At 36.1% G+C, this 19,458-nt stretch overlaps 1 protein-coding gene and 1 long non-coding RNA gene across 18 annotated transcripts; one reads left to right on the top strand and one right to left on the bottom strand.

Annotated features, from left to right (window-relative positions):
- Positions 1–3,148: 3,148 nt before the first annotated feature.
- Positions 3,149–14,956, bottom strand: LOC105050507 (uncharacterized). Of its 17 annotated transcripts, none has more exons than XR_012143384.1 (4): positions 14,535–14,674; positions 7,031–7,107; positions 6,796–6,884; positions 3,149–3,715 (listed from the first exon to the last, which is right to left on the bottom strand). XR_012143384.1 is itself a non-coding variant. In XM_073261959.1 (3 exons), the coding sequence occupies exons 1-3, from the start codon at positions 14,815–14,817 to the stop codon at positions 3,474–3,476; spliced, it is 375 nt and encodes a 124-aa protein (XP_073118060.1). In that variant the 5' UTR covers positions 14,818–14,956; the 3' UTR covers positions 3,149–3,473. The 17 variants fall into 17 exon arrangements, 4 of the variants coding, with proteins under 4 accessions (XP_073118060.1, XP_073118059.1, XP_073118057.1 ...); XR_003801653.2 differs by having other exon boundaries at positions 14,483–14,622; XR_012143385.1 differs by lacking the exons at positions 6,796–6,884; positions 7,031–7,107 and adding an exon at positions 5,503–5,571 and having other exon boundaries at positions 14,535–14,675.
- Positions 14,957–15,179: 223 nt separating this feature from the next.
- LOC140859693 (uncharacterized) lies at positions 15,180–17,617 on the top strand. Its single transcript, XR_012143388.1, has 3 exons — positions 15,180–15,301; positions 16,439–16,547; positions 16,676–17,617. It is a non-coding gene; the product is annotated as an uncharacterized lncRNA (long non-coding RNA).
- The last annotated feature ends 1,841 nt before the right edge of the window (positions 17,618–19,458 follow it).

Genomic DNA, 19,458 nt, shown 5'->3' on the forward strand with positions numbered 1-19,458 from the left:
TTTAAATCATTTCCACATTCTCTGTGCTCTCTCTCTACGTGTGTGCAGGCACAAATGGTAAGACTCGTTGTGCACGCAAACCCCCTGGAAATTTGTTGGAAGGCTGACATCAGGTTGACTGTTGCGCAGTCCCTCTCAAAAACTGGCAGTAACACATCCAACTTTGCCTGTCAAAAGATGAATTACAAAATAGTGTGATATCGCTGAGTTCATCTCTTTCTCTTTGTTTTCTTGGTTGCTTCTTTATTCTGGAATGGCAACTTGATGAGACTTTGAACGCATTAGAACAACTATTTGTTTGGGCCATGCCCCTGTGGATTAATTATGGATTATGTTAACAAGACCAAAATTCCATGTATCAGAATATCAGATGATCCTTTCCATTATTCCATAGCAGCCAGGGCAAAAAGGCAACTGCATCTTAGAAAGAAGGATCCTTGTGATACTTACGAATACCCAGCACTTTTAGTTGTGCCCATAACTGTAGCATTTGCTTAAAGGCAGGCTCTTTCAATTGTGCCACCATAGCTAACGGTAGTAGCTTAAGTTCTTTCTCGATATAGGTTTATTGGTTAAGGAATGGCTTTATGTAATTATGTTGCTTTGAAGAGTCTAAAGTCTAGGGTCTAGCTTGTTATAAATGTAACAAAGAGACTCCTCTTCCCAATAAAGTTCGGCAAAATTTAGTGCTGCTTTCCACTTTAGTTGATGAAGGACTTTTTGCTCTCCTCTTTGCTTCGAAGTGTGCTCATCTTTTTATCCCACTACATCAAGATCAATTTCCTACATAAGAGTGTAATCTTTGGACACGGTATATATAGAAGGGTTAGAGTTATCATTATATGAAAGAAAGAAACCCACGCAACTGTATGTCCTAGCTCCCATACTTGTAAAATTGGGCCTGGTATACCCCAATCTTTATTGGATCCTTCTGAATCTGATAAGAAGAGGACTAGAAATACTTTTGGTATGATTGGTCTCTAACTGAAATTCTATGCGACATATGACATGTTCTCCAGCTGCATTCAGTGTCATTGAATTGTATGTCGATGCATTGTCATAAATCAACAGCAGACCTATATATCGTAATCAAAGCCAAAATCAGTTTCCACAAGAGGTCAAGGACTGCATAGAATTCTTTCAGATTTCATAAATGTAAGACTGGAGTAAGTTCAATGCATAGCATGTGGCAACTGCCATTGGTGTACCTAAGCATGTGCTTCACCTAAAGCATTTGCTTCCTGGGCTTTCATCAATGCACCAATGACAGCAGTCAATGACCAAGACCAAGGCTAAACTCATATTTTGGTATTTTAGTTTTTAAAGAAAATTAAGGGTAATATTCCAATATTCATAAATGTTTCTTCTGAAAAGAAATGGAACTATCATGAATTCGGACTAAGCAGTCAGTCAAAAGAGCTGACATTAATTTGCAACCTAATTATCTACCACAACCTTTTGTTCCTCCCAGTAGTCCAAGCATTAGGTGGATCTAGTATGAAAAGTTGTTCATACTTTTTCATCACATGTGTTCAAATTTGAGAATTGATCAAAAGATTGTTCAATTCACCCCCCGCACCTAATTCTTATGATACCCAAATAGACACTGCACCCTGCTATGCAACTCCAGTAAGGTGTCTTGGGGCAGCCCTTCTCTTCCCTCTCATCTTCTTGTTCGAATTTATGACTTGATCACAAAATTGTTAGATTCACTCCCTGCACTTGCTTTTTATAATGCACAAAATGTAATAAAGCATTCTGCTATTTCTCTCCAGTCGGGTACCTTGGCACACTCTGCTATTTCATCTACAAGAAAGCTCCATTTTCTACCCAAACTTGACCAAAAACTAGGAATGATGTCAAATCATATGAAGACAATGCCAGAATTTTGTCCTATTTAACATAAAACCACTGTCAAAAGTAACTAGATTGTTTAATGTCACACTTATCAGAGACATCTGAATGGTCATGTCAAGGAAAAAGGCATTTATGCATGCTATTTGCTCGTGATATAACTTGAATTGATGAAACAAGAAATGCAGTGAATGTTATATCAAACCGTCAATGAGTGCACTATAGTATAAAGGCCTAAGAAGCAATTAATTAAAAAATAACCGAATAATCATAAACATGGTAGAACATATTCATGTAATACTTTTTAAATGAAAATTTAGTGGAAATAGAGCATAATAAAAATCGAACATTAAGAGGTTGTAACGCTAGATATACTATATAAAAGAATTGGGGGTTTGTTAGAGATAGATAATACTTGGTAGATGAGGGGTAGATGTGGTACTGAAAATGAGAACTGGGTTCTCTTGTAATTGATGCATGCGGCATAGTACTAAATTGAGGAAATTTAAATATAATATGCCAAGAACTATGGAAAAGTCCGAAAAAGGAAAAAAATTAAATCTAGAGTGCAGGCATGAAAGATGAGCTCAACACAAAAATATTAAGGTAAGCATATTATTATAACAAGAAATATTACAGTTATTGGTGAAATTATAAGTAGACATGGTGGAAATTTTAAGGGTCAAAATGAAGATGAGGGGACTGAAAAATCTGGAAGTAGCTGGATAAGTCTGACTAAATAAAACCATAGTCAGAGAAATGATTAGCAGATTTCAGAAGACTTTTGTTCTATAGGTGGTCTAGCAAACTCTTCTGTTAACCAAGAAATCTATCCCCTAATCCAGCCAGATGGCGAAATTTTCTAAATCCAACCTCAAAAAGGCATAAAAGGTTTATTGTTAGTGTTTGTTGTCATTATTTTGTACCAGATCCATCACCTAGCACTGGATGTTTAGCGTCGAGTTCAACCGCTGTATTTTTAGTAGATGATCTTCAAAGTCAAAAAATTCTGAATAAATGTCACTCCTCTTGAGATTGATATATCCATTGTTTGGCACTTGTATGAACATGTCTCCTTTCTCCATTCTAGCACTGCCAGTGCAGAGTGACGGCAAGATTAAAGGTCAGTTTGAAGATACATTTGAGTCAACAGAATTTATATGCATGGCAGTCGATGAGGGTTTTGATATTTTGGTGAGGTCGAGTAGTTAAACCTTCCTCCAATTAGCACATCAGGCATAAAATTTATTTTGGAACAAGAATGATGAACAGATAACATGAGTCAAAAGCTTGATTTCTGGGACTCAAATTTGATTCCACCTTCAAAACAAATCAGTGTTCCAAGCAAGTGTAAAATTGCATGGATGTACAATATCATCCAAGCGATATAAATAATTAGGCAGCTTAATTTGGACACGTTCTCACAAGAAGCTTGCACCTGCTAAGCATTACCTTTTCCAATGTTTCTTTTCAGGATATGAGAAAGCATCACTTAGGTAAGGCATTAAATGTTTATCAAACAATCATCTAAACATGTATTTGTTGCAATTATACAAGACTTTATTATTTTTGATAATCAACATTCTGAAAGCACCGAGCATAGCTGCAATCTCCAAGAGCTACATCCCAATGGATAGGCTTCCTGTGACATCAAATGAGTCAATATTTTGCAAACAAATGTCCAGTTTGGCATGGTGCATCGAGAGAAGAATGAGCTCTTTGTAAACAGCTGATAGTGTGTTCCATGATCTGAGTCTGATCGTGTGGTATATTAGAGAAACCAATGGTTTCCAAACTTGACCCAATTCTTCATCAGTTGTGATGTGTTTGGGTAAATCAGCAATCTCATACACAGTTCAACCTGAAATAAACTGCTCGTTTTGCCATGGCAATTCATTAGATGCAGGCTGACACAGAGGCCCTATCAGCAAAAGTCAGAAAAATTTGGACCATATTTTGTGAAAAGGTATGAATATAATGAGTATTGAATGTAGAAATTTAACTTCTGGAGAAGCGACAAAATTCCCATCAGCTACATATCAAGATAGAGAGATTCCGGTACATGATATTAAATGTAGCAGCAAGGTAGGAAGAACACGTCTAGATTTTGGAATAAACATAACATGTTCTATTATGATGAGAAATGAACCATTCTGAGATACAAGCTCATCTCCTCTGGCAGATGATTTCTACGAAATATAAGCTACCGATACAATGAGCAATTTCAAAGGCACATTAAAAATAAAAGATAAACTGTTAAAAAAGATGGAGCAGAAAAATAGTTGACATGCATAACTTAAAACAATTGTACTGAGCTAAAGAGGGTCACTTGAGTTCTAGGGACAGCAGTTTGACATCTAATGTTCAATTAAAATATGAGGTACCCATTTTTAGATCTATTAGATCATGGTCGCGACACAGCTGGCAACATTCTTCGAGACCTCAAAGGCATGGAGTCAATATCCATTTACCAAAGAAGGAAACATAATGTAGAAAAGAAAAAAGACTGCCATCTGCAAGGATGGTGATTCCCAATTTCCTGGCAGTTAACTCTCAACGCCAGACTAAGCCAAATGACCATATCATGTAGTCAAATAGCCATTTGGTAACAATCTAAAAATTTGTTATGCCAAAACTCACACCTGAATAGTTCTGTTCTCAGAAACAATATTGGCTAGAATTCAAACACCCTAACATTCTAGTCCAGCTACCATGTCATTTCCCTGTTGTCATAAGTCTTCCTCATGCTAAAAACCAAAACAAGAGCACACCCTCTCCACCCCCAAGGATTGTTAACTAGGAAGCTCACTTTCAGGAGGGAAATAGCATTACAATGTTCCTGATGCTAAGAATTAAAGATCATTGAAGGCACATATTTGTTAAACAGCATCCCATATTTGCTATGCAACTATTCTCAGGAACTTTGATAATCTTGTTAAGTGAAGTCATGCACAAATTTTAATCACTATGAAACATTTCACCAAAAAAAACTCTAGTATCAAGTATATTGACTCTGAGCAACCTCAGCAAGGAAAGGTGTCTCGATATATGTTAGTTGGTCTCGAAAGAGGATGAAAAGACCTGAGCTAACAGAAACTGAAGTAGTAATAAGAAATTTGAAGAAGCTTGTATTAATGCTAGGGCCCTTAATACAAGTGATTGGATAATGAGGTACCATAAAATCAATCCTAACAATTGGCCCGAAAGTTAGTACTTTATGGTTAGGTATAATTTGACTTGGAAAAAAGTGGACAGCTGATCTAGGCACCAGTGTAGAATATCTATCAGCAAGATGCTTACACACAATAACAACTCACAGGATGGATAGCATAATTGACTAGCCATAAAAAGGTACTGGAATAAATGTTTTGTCTTTCCTTTGGACATTAGAAGGATTTTAAGTTGCTTGCTGCTTACATAACCATGCAGACATGAAAGTCATGTCAAACAAAACTGCTTTGACAGCTTGCTCCTGACCCACATAATCAAATGCTAGAGGTAGCATTCATGCAATATCAGAAAAGACATAACTCCAGCAACTGCCTTTACAAAAGAAGAAGAAGAAGAAGAAGAAAGGAAAAAAAAAGAATAAACAGTAAGAATCAGAACACTCAGACTAATTCGTATCTATTGGTAACTTAACGTCACCTTCATAAAAGAACCTGATCCAAGTAAGCATTTGTATATTGGGATCTAAACTGCTTGGAAACAGGTAAGCTGCACAGAAGCAAATCTGTCAGTTATTATTGTGAACACACAAAAAATTCCCACTCATATGTAAAAAGAAAACCCCAAGAACTGAATATATTGACATTATTGAAGCCATGCTGATTTCTTTTTAGAATTTTATTTGCATGCGCTAAGGTATTGATTAAGTTGCAAGCTACTCTGATCAACAAAAGGTCCATGTCAAGATAGGATGGAGAGGCAGAATATGAGTACTACATTCTGCATGAAATCGATCTGAAATTCAAAAGTTAAGTAATCAAACAGGAGGATGACACATCAGGCAACAGACCAATAACATCTTTACCCAAATTTAATTTTGCGACAGTTTGTGTAGCTCTAACGAACCATATCTAGAAATTAGCATTTGCCAAGACATTGGAAATGATCATGATCAAGAATTCATAATCATACAACCAAGATTATTCTACTATTACAAATAGCCTTTCATATGTTTCTTAGTAGTCCCTAAGCAGGATCCTATATCAATGTTTCTTAGAATTAGCCTTTCATATCTGAGTTAACCACACCCAACTATCAAACAGGTCAAAATGTGTTAAACAAGTCAGGACTTTCAACCTCAACCTGACCAATTAATAAACAAGTCAAGTCGGGTCAACCCATTTATGACCTGAACCCCTAAATGCCAAACTTGAACCCACTAAATTCAGGTTGGTTGTGGGTCGAGCCATAAATTGCCACCTTTGGCATTAGACAACAAAAAAGTGTGATATTGCTCAAATTGGTGTGATCTATGAATTATTTATTCTATTCTCACTCATTAGACCCTCCATCTTTTTAACATTCTAATGGTGCTTGAGCTCAAACAGCACCAAGAAGAATATCTTTCAGCGATAAATAGACAGGAAAAGCTACAGCAACACCATACAAAGTGAAACATGAAAGATCACATTTGTGTATTTTCCATTCTCTATATATGTTCTCAAAACTAATGGGAAACCTTAAGGTGCCAGAATCATTTTCTTATAAAATTAAGATTGATGGAGCAGCCTAAATTTGATTTTCTAGAATAAAGTGATATAGACCCAAATGAAACTTAACTTGATTTCCTTGATGGAAAATCACCTGCAAAATTAAACTTAACTTGAAACAGATCCAAGTGATACAAGACCTTGGCAAGAGATATATAAATTTATTTGATGACTTCTTGCAACGATAAGAGAAAGTGAAGAAGCATGACAAATAATGACAGGCCTTGTCACGCCCCAAATCCGAGATATAACACGACCATGCTACTGAGGGATGAAACTCACGATAACACGAAGCCAATCCATCATAATCATCTAAAATCCATCAAATAAAAGATTCAATTCATCAGATAATTAAACCAATATTGGTTCAGAGCATCTAAATCCAAAATCAAATACAAATCCATATCTCAAAATCCATAATTATTTACTATAAGTTCGTGATCATCATATATCTAAACCTCATCTACAAAATTTCCAAGCTTGCATCGCAGATCTCCAAATCTGAATTCCTTTTGCCGGTCCTAACCTTATTCCTCTGTTCAAACAAAAAGAAAACAAAAAGAATATGAGCTACACTAGCCCAGTAAGTAGAACTTGAGCTTCCTTATGGAATCAAGCATAAGTTTGTCATGATAATGCAACCTTTAAAAAATAACAGATAATACAAAATAAAGCATTTCATAGAGCATATAATAAAACGAGTCATAAACCAATCATGTATGCATAAAATCATGTATATTTCACAATCATGAATCATAAATCATTTTTGTCATGTATTCGTGTCATGTTTCAAAATATTGCTCTCAGATATTCGTGCTAAAATCACTATTATACTCATGACAGAGCCATGTTTCTTAATCGACAGAGTTCTTGATTTATATGCCAACTTTATACCTGCTGGCAGGACCATGTTTCGTGTGGATGCTAGCTCCGGATGTCGATCTTCCCGAAGGGATTCATTCATAGCCATCTGAGAGTCTTTTTGAAATCATTATATCTTTTTCTTAAAACATACATTTACATAGATGGAAAACAATAAAATTTCATGCTTCATAATCATGCAACTTTTTATAAAATACATTCATACAATCAATTCTCATAATAAAACATGCTTTTTCATATCACATATACTGATCTCTATTTTATGAAAAATATGACTTTATCAATAAGAGATCATATGCATGAAAATCATGGAGATTTAAAAATAAATAAGGAGCGTAAGATCTACTTACCTCGATCGTCCTAGACCTTTTAATCTTCCTTAAATAAATTAGACAGTCCTATTTAAAATATTAAATCATCATTAAATTTTATTTCATATATTTAATAAAATTACATAATATAAGAAGATGACTGACTTGATGATCAGTCCAATAAATCTCCCCCTTCGGCTCTAAATCGATTCAAGGTCATAGGTCCCTAGGAGTGGAAAAGATGACCTAATAGGAGATCCATAGGGCTTTTTAGAGAGAGAAAGGAGGAGAGAGAATATTTTTAGAGAGAGAAAATTTTAAAGAAAAAATAGAGAGAGAAAATTCAATTCTCGAGAGAGAAAGCAATGGTTTAGACTTAAGAGAGAGATGAGAGAAACTTTCTCTCATATTTTTTTTTCTCTCTCTTTTTTTTTCTTTTCCTTTTTCTTTTTCTTTTCTTTTTCTTTTTCTTTCCTTCTTCCCGTGGCCTTTTGGCCGAAACAAGGAACCTAGAGGTCCCCTTGCTTTTGACCGACCGATCACGGCCATATCCTGTACAGCGGTGGCCAGCGACGAGGGGCGACCATCCCGAGCTCGGAGAGACCAAGGCCGGTGATCGGCGGTGACCATCGGTGCCATAAAAATCAGGAAAAAGAAGAGACTGAACAGGGGCTTTCTTCTCCGACGAAATCCGACGACACCTGTCGCCGGCAGTTGTGCCCACAGGTACGGAAAAGAAGGGAGAGGAGAGAGGAAGAGGAAGGAGGGACTACCTCGAGCTCCGATGACCACGCCGGCGAGAAATTACGGTGAGCACGAGTCGAGGGGCCGTGGCTTCAATCGGAGAAATCGGATAGGAAGACTGGTGGGGGATTCTTAGGAAAGGGGAAGGCCTTTTTATAGAGAGCCCTAGGACCTCTGGTGGTCCTAGGACTCCCAATCCCATCGAGGCTCATCGGAGAAGAAGACTCGGGAGTCTTCTTCCCGATTTCTCTCTTCTTTTTTTTTTTTTGATGGGCTTCTGGGCTGGGCTTAAGGCCCAAAGACCGATTATTACATTCTACCTCCCTTAAAAAAAATTTCGTCTTCGAAACTTAACGTATCTTTATTTTCAAATAAGTGAGGATATCTTGACTTCATATCATCTTCAAGCTCCCATATAGCTTCTCTCTCTTCATGATTACTCCAATAAATCTTCACATATGGAATGATGCACCGTCTTGGAACTTGCTCTTTTCAATCGATAATTCGGAGGAAAAACTCTTCATAGGTTAAGTTTTCATGAACTTGCAATGGCTCATACTTTACCATATTATTTGGATCAGGTACAAATTTTCTCAGTAGTGAAATATGAAAGACATTGTGCACTTTGGATAAATATGATGGTAAAGCTAATTAGTAAGCACATCTCCTACTCGGCTCAAAATTTCAAAAGGTCCAATATATCACTGACTCAGCTTGCCATATCTCCCAAACCTCATGACACCCTTTGTAAATGATACTTTTAGAAAAACATGCTCACCGACCTGAAATTCTAATTCTCTTCTTTTTCTATCTGCCCAACTCTTCTATCTATCATGTGCTGCCTTGAGTCTTTTCTTGATCAGATAGATTTTCTCTTTAGCATCCTTTTATTATCAGTAAAATCCTTCTTTATTTACAACTAATATATTTCATAATATCTTTTAATTTAAAGAATTAATATTTCTAATCAATTCAGACCACCACGCTTTTGCTGCGCACTCTGATCTCAACTTACCAAATTATCTAAATCTATCAAAAATAAAAATATCTTTGTATGTTAAATCAATCAAAGATAGATCCAACTTTCAGATTTCATATAAAATTTAAGATAAAATTTAAGATTTTCTTGTCATTACTATCTCTTAGGCGTAGCATATCAAAATTAAATCTTCATCCATCTTCTATGTTTGAACTTATTACATAAACTTCATCACTCCTCAAGAATCCAATATGTCTAAAATTAATTTGAGTTAACCTTCGATTTACCTTACAATCATTTAGACAACTTCCAAACCAACCTTTCTTTGCGAAAAAAATTAACATCAAAATCAGTAAAGTTATCATATCCTTTATCCATATAGGTTTAGCATTCCAATGTCATTGAATATACCCAACATAATATATCAATATCTCCCACTTCATTCTAGAGTCAATACTTCTCGTACTCAGGTCAACCCTGCTAATTGAAATCCAAGATATAACTCGTCAATTCTATTATAGACATCATATGCCACTGATGCATAAATTTCATCATAATACCTATTGGTTCGAAATCAAATTATTGAATCTTTTCTTTTATATCTATCATGTTCCTCATGATCTTAGCCTCAAGTTCAAATATTACTAAAGTCACAATCCCGAATAATGATAACCTTAAGTTCAAATACCACTTAAGTCATATTCTCTAGAGATCATAACCTAAACTTTATATCATTCTATCACATCCTTAATGATCATAATCTTAAGCTCTGATATTATCCATTATACACCACTCTGTCATATCTTATTGATCATACATAAAGTTTTGATATCACTTTATAATTTCAGTGATCTTAAACCTAAGCTCTGTTATTATTCTATCATATCCTAATCACTTATATCATAATCCCAATTGATCATAACCTAAGCTCTGATACCATAAAATGTCATGTCTCAAATTCGGGACATAACATGATCATGCTACCAAGGGATGGAACCCACGATAACACGAAGCCAATCCATCATAATCATCTAAAATCCATCAAATAAAAGATTCAATTATTTTATTCATCAGATAATTAAACCAATATTAATTCAGAGCATCTAAATTCAAAATCAAATACAAATCCATATCTCAAAATCTATAATTATTTACTATAAGTTTATGATCATCATATATCTAAACCTCATCTACAAAATTTTCAAACTTGCATCGCAGATCTCCAAATCTGAATTCCTTTTGCCGGTCCTAACCTTATTCCTCCGTTCAAACAAAAAGAAAACAAAAAAAAATATGAGCTACACTAGCTCAGTAAGTAGAACTTGCATTTTCTTATCGGATCAAGCATAAATTTTTCATGATAATGCAACCTTTAAAAAATAACAGATAATACAAAATAAAATATTTCATAGAGCATATAATAAAACGAATCATAAACCAATCATGTATGCATAAAATCATGTATATTTCACAATCATGAATCATAAATCATTCTTGTCATGTATCCGTGTCATGTTTCAAAACATTGCTTTTAGATATTCGTGCTAAGGTCACTATTATACCCGTGACAGGACCATATTTCTTAATCGACAGAGTTCTTGATTTATGTGCCAACTTTATATCCGCTGGCAGGACAATGTTTCGTGTGGATGCTAGCTCCGGATGTCGACCTTCCCGAAGGGATTCATTCATAGCCATCTGAGAGTCTTTTTGAAATCATTATATCTTTTTCTTAAAACATACATATACATAGATGGAAAACAATAAAATTTCATGCTTCATAATCATCTAACTTTTTATAAAATACATTCATACAATCAATGCTCATAATAAAACATACTTTTTCATATCACATATGCTGATCCCTATTTTACGAAAAATATGAGTTCATCGATAAGAGATCATATGCATGAAAATCATGAAGATTTAAAAATAAATAAGGAGCGTAAGATCTACTTATCTCGATCGTCCTAGACCTTTTAATCTTCCTTAAATAAATTAGACAGTCCTATTTAAAATATTAAATCATCATTAAATTTTATTTCATATATTTAATAAAATTACATAATATAAGAAGATGACTGACTTAATGATCAGTCCAATAAATCTCTTCTTCGGATCTAAATCGATTCAAGATCATAGGTCTGTAGGAGTGAAAAAGATGACCTAATAGGAGATCCATAGGACTTCTTAGAGAGAGAAAGGAGGAGAGAGAAAATTTTTAGAGAGAGAAAGCAGAGAGAGAAAGTCCAATTTTAGAGAGAGAAAGCAATGGTTTAGACTTAAGAGAGAGATGAGAGAAACTTTCTCTCATTTTTTTTTCTCTCTTTTTTTTTTCTTTTCCTTTTTTTTTCTTTTCTTTTTCTTTCCTTCTTTCCGTGGCCTTCTTTGACTGAAATAGGGAACCTAGAGGTCCCCTTGCCTTTGACCGGCCGATCACGATCATACCCTGCACGACGGTGGCCGGCGGCGAGGGGCGACCCTCCCGAGCTCGAAGAAGTCAAGGCCGGTGGTCGGCGGTGACCGTCGGTGCCATAAAAATCAAGAAAAAGAAGAGGCCGAACATGGGCTTTCTTCTCTGACGAAATCCGACGACACCTGTCGCCGGCAGTCGTGCCCATAAGCATGGGAAAGAAGAGAGAAGAGAGAGGAAGAGGAAGGAGGGACTACCTCGAGCTCCGGTGACCACGCCAGCGAGAAATCGCTGTGAGCACGAGTCGAGGGGCCGCAGCTTCAATCGGAGAAATCAGGGTGGAAGAGAGGGAGGAAGACCGGTGGGGGGTTCTTAGGAAGGGGGAAGGCTTTTTTATAGAGAGCCCTAGGACCTCTGGTGGTCCTAGGACTCCCGATTCCATCGCGGCTCATCGGAGAAGAAGACTCCTATCGGGAGTCTTCTTCTCGATTTCTCTCTTCTTCTTCTTCTTCTTTTTGATGGGCTTCTGGGCTGGGCTTAAGGCCCAAAGACCGATTATTACAGGCCTAATAAAACTACAGAGAAACAGAAGTTTAGCTGTAAAAATCAAGCATCTAAAGATTGGGAAGATGACTTAGAATCACAAAAAGCACACATATTCAGAGCACCAGAGGTACCATTAGGCTCCGGAGAAAAATCCATTCCAAATTTTTCTCAAAACATGACATGCCTGTGCCCAAATGCTCAACCCAAATCAAACCCTCCTATGACCAGTTCAGGATTGGGTTGAGTCAAATTTGTATCAAACAAAGTGGGACCGGTATCCCTTCTTCTTCTTCTTCTTCTTCTTCTTCTTGGAGTTGTTGTGGATAAGCTAGCAGGTCTAGGTTAGAAATCCAGCCTCAGTTGGAAGCTGTATGCTTTGGATCCTTTTTTTTTAATTAAAAAAAAAAGAGAAACTTTAATACAATTATTGACATTCAGCATTTTCAAATGCTACTTATTAATGATCCAATCTATCAACAAACTTCTTGAAAAATGTCACACCTGTACTACTTATTATGATATACCATATCATAAAACAAGGTTGCCATTAACTAGTTCATACAGTCTAATGGTTGACAAATTTATGCATGATTACATTTATATATGCGTAGTTTTATGGAACTTTTGCCCATGCTGGTATGATGATAATCTATCATAAGACAGTTAGACATGTATTTGCAATGTCATATGCCAGCAATGCACTACATAGATGTCACAAGATTTAGTGAGACATCATGTTTATAAGTTGCCTTTTACCGCATAAGAGAATTAAAAGCCAACACGGGCACATGTAACTCCATCAAGATTTCAGCCAGCACCCAAGACCACAGAGTAAGTGCAAAATAGCCAGCTAAATGACTGGATCATGCAATAAAATGACCATGACCCAATAATGCTGTATGTAGACCTCTTCTGTTGCATGAGTACTGGTGAATTCTTGGATCTCCAATAGTTCAAATATGAATCTCAATTTCACATTTAAAAAGGTGCTAGATCCTTTCAATGCCCTGATAAACTATTTTGGGCTTCACATGCACCATCTATCCTGACCCCAGTCATGACGTTTTCTTAGTCACCCACAAACCACAATGAGACAAACAATTAGAGTGCACATCTATCATAATAGTTTTCAGTTTAATCACCATGTGGGTGTACTCCAATCCAGCCAACTACCATCTGAATGTTCCCAAAAGCATTGTGCGGCATGAAAGAGACATGCAGTTATAAACACATTGTACGAACCATGGTATATTTTCCAATCTCGGAAATAAACATGGAGAAGAATAATCCATGCATATTCAAACAAAAATATGATGCTATCCTGAGGTTTACCAAAGGGAATGCTAGTTTGAAGATACATACAAAAATCAGAATAACTCTATACTGCCATTGTTATTAATAACCACATAATTATCTGCAATATTCATCTCAGTGACTTACAACACCTGAGTTTCTACTGTAAGCCCTGACACTTGCGCTAGGTTCTCAAAACTTTCCTTCATCCTATGTCGACAACCCTTCTCTTTTTCAACTAGACTAGAGACATAACGAAAGAACAGACTAACACCTCAACATGCCAGAATCACTCCTTTTTCTCTTCTTTCCCTAGTACTTAACTACTCCGATTAATAAGTACCACGAACAACTCGCAAACAAATTAAATTATCAACAGGAGCTAAACAAAGAAGCACCAAAAAGTACGACGCAGCAGTTCATGGGTTAAAGAAAGGCCAAATCAACGAAACAAAACTACACTACCAAAACAAATCCCAAATCTACCGGAAAAACAAGAGAAACAACATGCAGTCATATCAAAACAGCAAAAGCGAAGAATCCAACCCCATGCGACGAAATCTTTAAGAGACGGGGAAAAAGAATTAGGAACCAGTTACAAGCCAGGAGATCACGCAATCAAGAACTGCCCCATATTGTAATTCTTCCTAAAACCCAAGAAATTATACACAAACAGTAAACGGTGACATGAAGCTAATAAAGGGTCGTTCTTGTTGCGGTGCTCATGTAAACCCTTGCGTACCAATTGAGATAATCAATCAGCCGACGACAAAGAGGGAAAGAGCGACGAGGACCTGGGGATCCATCGAGGCCGCCTCCTTCGGCTAAGAACCCCTTGGCCTCGATCACGTTTGGGATGGAGTTCTCTTCTCGCCGTCTCCTTGGAGTTTCGGAATTTGCGGTGCTTTGGAGGAGCCGCAGCCTTACAGAGCCGCCCCTCCCGCCATCCGTCGACAAAAATCCACCACAAAATCGAATCTCAACGCCGTTCCAAACGAAAACGTAATCTTCCGCCACGCAACCCATGCCGAATTCGGATCTTCCGTCCATACTGCTAGAAGCGTCGAGCATTGGCATCACACCCGGCCGTTGCGACGCCACATGGTAACGGATAAGATGGATCCGCGTTGTCAACGCGGACGGTAGAGATCTTCATATCGTATTTATGCCCTTCTACGTACGCGTCAATTCTACGCACTCGTCTACACCGCCTCTACACATATAAAATGGCGGCCTCACGGCTCCTCATCTCCCTCCCCCCCACCTCGAGTTCTTGAGTCGGCCAACGGAGTAGCCAAGCGCTATGGCGACGGCCGTCGTTCGCTCCGCTGTTCGCAGCGCCCAATGTGGGATCTTGAGCGCCCGAGTCTGCTCTCGTTTTTCTTTTCCACGACGGTATCCACCCACTCTCGATCCCTATCCCTGACCTTTTTTTCTCCGTTAAAAGATATCTGATCCCTTTGATCAACCCTCCTTGTCTTCCACGCCGAGAAGACTCTCGGGGCGATCAATCGCCCTCTCCCATGAAATGCTTTTGGGCATCAAGACTCTCTTTGTCAAGGTGAGCAGTTCCTCATCCCCTCTTTTTCAGCCATTTACTCCGTCAAGACTTGTTCTTTTCCCATGTGCTTAGTGACTTGTTCTTTTAATTGTATCTATCTTCTTATCCATTTTAAGGCACTTGAATGGTGATTTGGTATGTTAAAAGTGGTGCATATGACTTCTTGCAGTGTATATTGGTCGTTCCTTTTTCTTTTTATTTTTTCCCTCTTTCAAAATATCATTGGCTGTTATTGTGCAGTTCATTAAACAAAAATCTGCTTACTGATAAATGTAATTTGACATGCGAAGTGGTGGGCATGCTTGCTCTAATTAACCTATTCAAACATGTGCTTAGTTTATTCCTGTCACATGCTAGATGATGATGAACATGTTTCCAAATGAATTGATGTTGTTGAAGTGATTTATAATCCTATATAGTAGTCTGATAAAAGTAAATGAATTCATGTATGTGTTTATGTCTAAGCGTATGCATACATATGTATGTAAGCACTGTTCTGCTGCTCTTTGACTATTTAGTACTTGTTTGTTGTGCCTTTTTTTTTTTTTCAAAGCATGGCATAGAAGTTCCATTACTTTCTTCCCATTATTCTTATAAGCTCAAGGCCTGGGAAGGACTTCAGGAAGGAAAATATTTCTTACCAAACGGGTAGGAATGGTATAAGCAGATACCATGTTCATAAATGTTTTGATGATTCCCTTGAAGAAGGGGGTCAGATAGTTTTTTTAATTATATCAATTACCTTTCTCTGCCTTGTTGACCGCAAGTTCGCTTCACTGGATCATGCTATCCACATTCGGTTTGTTCCTTAATCTGCCTGTCGTGTTAGATTCCTGATCATTGAAAGATCTTCGTCAAAGTCAATTTCGATCGGAACTTATTTTGCAGGAACATCGTTCTGGTGGTCTCCGATTTGCTCTAGCTATATCCGTACGCGGTCGAGAATCTTCTGTTGCCGCGTACGAATATAGCTGGAGCAGATTGGAGATCATCGGAGCTGCATTCCTGCAAAACAAGTCCCATTTGAAATTGGCTCCAGCGAGGATCGTCGGAAATCTGGCACAACACTGCCATTTTACCTCTATTTGATTTCTAATCCCTTCTTTTAAACTCTTGTTGCTCATTGAAATGGAGAAGGTTCTAAATTTACAAATCACACCCCCGGTAGATTAAATCTGTTCAAATTATGTGATCCTGTTCATGCCCTCTTTCAAGAAAGACCGGCATCTGTAATCTCATCATCCAGGTGAGCTAATTTCTCCCCATTAAAAAAAAAAAAAAAAGCAGCAATTTGTTTCATCCAGTTTTTTTCCCCCTTTTCACATTTATCTTTAATGATTTATTAAGATAAAACATGTTCTTATTGATATTCAGCTACTTCCTTACTGAACCAACCAAACACTGAAAATTGGAGGCATGTCTTAGTGTTTTTGTTGTTCATTGAAGCTCTCATGATCTCAATATTTCAGCCGGCCATTGAAGATCTCAATTGTATGTTCTTACTCAGTTTAATTAAGAAGTTGTTAGTTTTTCTGTTCTCTCTTTGGTTTCATTTCTTCTTTTGTGGGTTTGGTTCTTTCTTTCTGTTTTATCGACATTGGCTTGTTTCTTCTATTTCTTCTAACAAGAAAATAGAAGGTTTTGTTTGTTCTCACTATATTAAATATTTTCAGGCTTTTTGTTTTTTTTTTTGCAGTGCCAAACTGAATGTTGTAGATGATTAAGGCTTTGTGTCATGTCCCTCAAATTATCTTTTCCTGTTTATTATTGCCTTTTTTAAAAATATTTCATGTAAGATTAGTTTCAACATCTGAGGTCTTTTAGTGTTATCTATATTGCCTCTTGAATGCTGTGAATCTTACGTTACCCTTGGCTCTTCTATGTTTCCTTGATCAATGTTCTTTCATATTTTTCGTATTTTCTCTGTTTTAGTATTCTTTTAATATATTGATGCAGTTTGAGTATCACTATATTAAGTTTGAGTAATATGAGTTTGATTTAATTGAAGTTTTTGTGAATGTCACTTATTTTTTTTTCTTTATCACTTTATTTTTTTCCTTATTTTTTATTTTTCCGTTCAGTTTTTTTTTTTCCCCAGATTATGTTGATGTTGCTTAATTTCATTGTATGTGATCTTCATTTTTTATCTTTTTCTCCTCAACCGTACTTAGTGTTGTGAGTAGTTTTGCTTTTGATGCTTCTATATTAATCACTGATTTTGCCTAATAATTAGTCAACAAGACTTAATAATTATCATTTATAATATTTATTTAGCAACCTACCCAGATTATCAGCAGCCTTTGTTTATATATATATATATATATATATATATATATATATATATATATATATATATATATCTGCCCTCTCTCTCTGTTCCTCCGCTTGCGTACAATCCTCTCTTCTTCTTCTTTGGGCATATTTGATGTTGCTTAAAAAAATCTTTTCGTGACTTTGGAAGTGAAAATGTGTAGTCTGAAAGTTGGGCTTCTGACCACATCTTTGTTTGGTGGATGTCATATCAGTTTCGGTAGAGTCTTAGCTGTGACCGCCCCGTTTCTAGATAGGTTAGTGGTATCATACAGAAGTGAAATTTCTAGATATGTTAGGCGTATTATAAAGAAATAATTTTCTGTAAGGACAGAAGGAAAGCAAAAAAGCCAGAAGTTAATCACCGAAGAAATTTAACATATAATGATATGATGGACAAACTATCTCTGAGAACAAAGACTCCAGAAATAATTTAGACTCAGCTAAGCTAGAATTAAAAAAAATAAGTATAGAATAAAATAAATATAAATAATAAAAAATTAGGAATATTATTTTATAAATAAATGTTTAAGGGTTCAGATATTAATTTGAAAAAAATAAAAAAAAAAATCAAAATATATAGAATAAATCCAACCAAAAACCAAATTCATGATAACAATAAGTGAGGACCAGCTGGATAAAAGAAAACATGAAAAGAATAATCTACTAAAGCAAGTTACGTTGATCTGACGCATAGGATGGGTACCTAAAAAAAAAAAAACCTAAAATCGATGTGAAAATGTTGAAGCGAAGAAAATAGGCAGAAGTATAGGGTTTAAACTTGAATATAAGAATGGTAAAGGATAAGTTGAGATCACATCAAGGATAGAGTCACTGGGTACAATATTCACTTTGAAAGAAAGAAATTGTTAGGATTTAAGATATGATCCATGAAAAATTTTTTGTGCACTACGAGCGGTGTAGAAGATCCGACATAGAATACACTGTCTTATCTGATTGAGATTTAATATCTACAATTTTATTTTTTTATTTGAAATTTTAAATAACGAAAATATTTTTTCTCTTTGAAAAAAATTATGATATTTTGTGTCTATATTATGATATCTTGCATGCAAAAAATTATAATTTGATGTAGAATGTAATAATATGCCAAAGGATATCATAATTTTTTTCAAAGATCAGTGATATTTTCGTTATTCAAAATTTCAGACGAAAAAGTGAAACTGCAAGTATTAAATGTGTATTAAAAAATGATTGAACAAAAATATTCTTTCTATATTATGGCATCTTTGCAGACAGTTATAATTTGACGTAAGATATCATAACGTATCATAAGATGTTATAATTTTTTTTTTAAAAAAATATTTTTATTATTTAAAATTTTAAATAAAAAAATTATAAATATTAAATATATATTAAAAAATAATAATTATATGAATTAATAATTAATTAATCGGATAAAACGATACATTCCGCATCAAATTTTCTGCGATACCTGCGGTGCTCAGAGAATTTCCCCACGATACATACATATCCAACATTAGCGGGAACGTGAAGAAGCATTCTCTGGAGGTGAATGCATGGAAGCAAAAGAGTCGAAATAAATTACAGAGAATCCAGTCCAATTATTCTTAATACAAATCATTACAAAAGAATGTTTACCCTGATATTTTTAAAAGAATCACCATACCACACACTGTGCATGTAAAAGAGGAAAAAAACAAAAGGTTAAAAACTCAGAAAAACAATCCAAAGACCAAAGTCTCAACCAGATCGAAAGAATCAGTAAGACAGGAGGAGATGAGCGATGAGCGCTAAGAGGAGAGAGCATCCGACGACCGCGGCGGATGCCGGCATCAACGCGGCCGCCCCTGGGAGCGGCGACG

This window comes from Elaeis guineensis, chromosome 8, assembly GCF_000442705.2.
Source record: "Elaeis guineensis isolate ETL-2024a chromosome 8, EG11, whole genome shotgun sequence".
NCBI lineage: Eukaryota > Viridiplantae > Streptophyta > Magnoliopsida > Arecales > Arecaceae > Elaeis > Elaeis guineensis.